Here is a 2,236-nt window from a genome sequence, read left to right on the forward strand (position 1 = left end):
ACATTCCTTATGTTCATGATGGCAAATGGTAAGATGGACGAAGGGGAGCCAACGAAAATAGCTAATTTTCTCTGGTTGATCGGTCCTCGTGCTATGGAAATATATAATACTTTATTTCCCAACGATGGAACACTTCCTGGCATAGTTGGCAACGAGCAAAATCCTGAAGAGGTTGCAGAAGGCGAAGAAGCTCCGCCGAACATCGAAAGAAAATTAAATGATGTTTTACAAGCGTTCGATAATTATTGTGTCCCGTTAAAAAATGTTACCATGGAATCATTCAAATATAACACCATCGTCCAACGGGAAAAACAACCGTTTGCTGAATTCGAAACAGAACTACGCAAACAAATTCAATACTGTGAATTCAAATGTCATTGCGGTGCTTCATATGAAGAACGGATGCTGAGAGACCGCATCATAATTGGCATTGCAGATAAGAAGTTACAACTTAAGCTTCTTGATGGAAGAAATGAATCACTGAAAACTGTGGTGGACACCTGCAAGGTATTTGAAGCTGCCTACACCAACAAAAAACTTTTGGAAACCAATCAACAACAACAAGTTCACCATGTTACAAGTGAACAACCAACATTATCGGACTCTATCAATGCGATTTCTCGTCACTGTTATAACTGTGGACATCAACCATTTTCAACAGCACATTTGCGGGAATGTAAAGCAAACAACATCGTCTGCAGCACATGTGGAAAAAAGGGGCACTTTAGTAAATGGTGCAAAAAGGGAAGCAACAACAAAATGGGAAGCAAAACGGAAAACAAAAAACTGGACAACAAGTTGGATAAAAAAGCTGTAAAAGCCCTTTCTGGAGGGAATTCTTGGATTGAATCAGACTCAGGTATTTTTAATGTAAAGCATATTGATGGGTTGAAAGTAAATTTGAAATATATTTGTAGATTAAGTAAGAATATGTCAATTAATTCAAGATGGACTAAGAAGTACCAAATTAATAATGAAATTGTGGAATTTAAAATCGATACCGGTGCAGATGTGAACTGCGTCCCTCTGAGTTTAATTAAAAAAATTAATATTAAATTGAATAACGAAGAAAAAAAGTTTTGTGTTACCGATTATAATGGGAATGAAATAAAAGTTTTTGGTTCTGTTAAATTAATTTGTGTTGATCCAATTTCTCAAACGGAACAATCTGCTCTATTTTTTGTTGTTGACGATACATGTGAGCCCATACTTGGCTTGAAAACGTCTATTACGTTTAATTTAATAACAAGACTAGATGTGAATACTCTCGTTTGTTTACCAAAGACTGCGGATAAATTCATTACTGAAAATAAAGATCTTTTTGGTGGGTTAGGCGCATTGCCGGGCAACGTAAATATTAAATTAGTGGAAAACGCAAAACCAGTTTTAAATTACAAAAAACGTATTCCTTTAAGTTTAGTAACAAAATTAAAGCAGGAATTAAAAGAAATGATTCGTATAGGAGTCATCTCACCAGTTGATTACGCTACTGAGTGGGTGAATAATCTTCAGGTTGTTGAAAAACCTAATGGAAAGTTGCGTCTATGCCTAGACCCCAAACCATTAAATGCCTGTATTAAGAGGGAACATTTTTTAATTCCAACCATAGATGATTTTATTAGCAAATTAAATGGAAAACGAGTTTTCACGGTACTTGATTTGGCAAGTGGGTTTTGGCATATGAAACTCGACAAAAGTAGTTCTGATCTCACTACATTCATGACTCCGTTTGGTAGATATAAATTCAATAGGGTACCTTTTGGCTTAAACTGTGCTCCTGAAATTTTTCAGCGCAAAATGGTACAAATATTTGGTGACATTCCCGGGGTTGTAGTGTATTTTGATGATATTGGAATTGCTGGGGAAACGGAGTCAGAACACGATAGTATATTAAAAATTGTCATTGAACGTGCGCGTGCGAACAATATAAAGTTTAATTCAGAAAAAATTCAATATAGAAAAAAACAAGTAAAATTTATGGGTCATATTTTAGAAAACGGTAAAATAAAACCTCCAGAAACGTATTGCAATGCAATTTTAAATATGAGAAAACCAGATAACAAACATGATATTATGCGACTGTTAGGACTCTTTAAGTACTTAGGGAAATTCATTCCGAACTTATCGCAAAAAACTGCTTCATTACGTTATTTGACCCATAACAATGTTAAGTTTTGTTGGACATCGGATCATGAAACTGAAATGAAAAATCTTTTAAAAATTATTGCGTCTAATC

The 2,236-nt window shown here is 34.8% G+C and overlaps 1 protein-coding gene across 1 annotated transcript; it reads left to right on the forward strand.

The window, feature by feature from the left end:
• The first annotated feature begins 219 nt into the window (after positions 1–219).
• LOC129953447 (uncharacterized) lies at positions 220–1,952 on the forward strand. Its single transcript, XM_056066693.1, has 2 exons — positions 220–859; positions 918–1,952. The coding sequence occupies exons 1-2, from the start codon at positions 271–273 to the stop codon at positions 920–922; spliced, it is 594 nt and encodes a 197-aa protein (XP_055922668.1). The 5' UTR covers positions 220–270; the 3' UTR covers positions 923–1,952.
• Positions 1,953–2,236: the final 284 nt, after the last annotated feature.

This window comes from Eupeodes corollae, assembly GCF_945859685.1.
Source record: "Eupeodes corollae chromosome X unlocalized genomic scaffold, idEupCoro1.1 SUPER_X_unloc_1, whole genome shotgun sequence".
NCBI lineage: Eukaryota > Metazoa > Arthropoda > Insecta > Diptera > Syrphidae > Eupeodes > Eupeodes corollae.

Bases quoted from the DNA above. Each gene is read 5' to 3' on its own strand.
- LOC129953447 (XM_056066693.1), top strand. From the start codon at position 271: ATGGAATCATTCAAATATAACACCATCGTCCAACGGGAAAAACAACCG.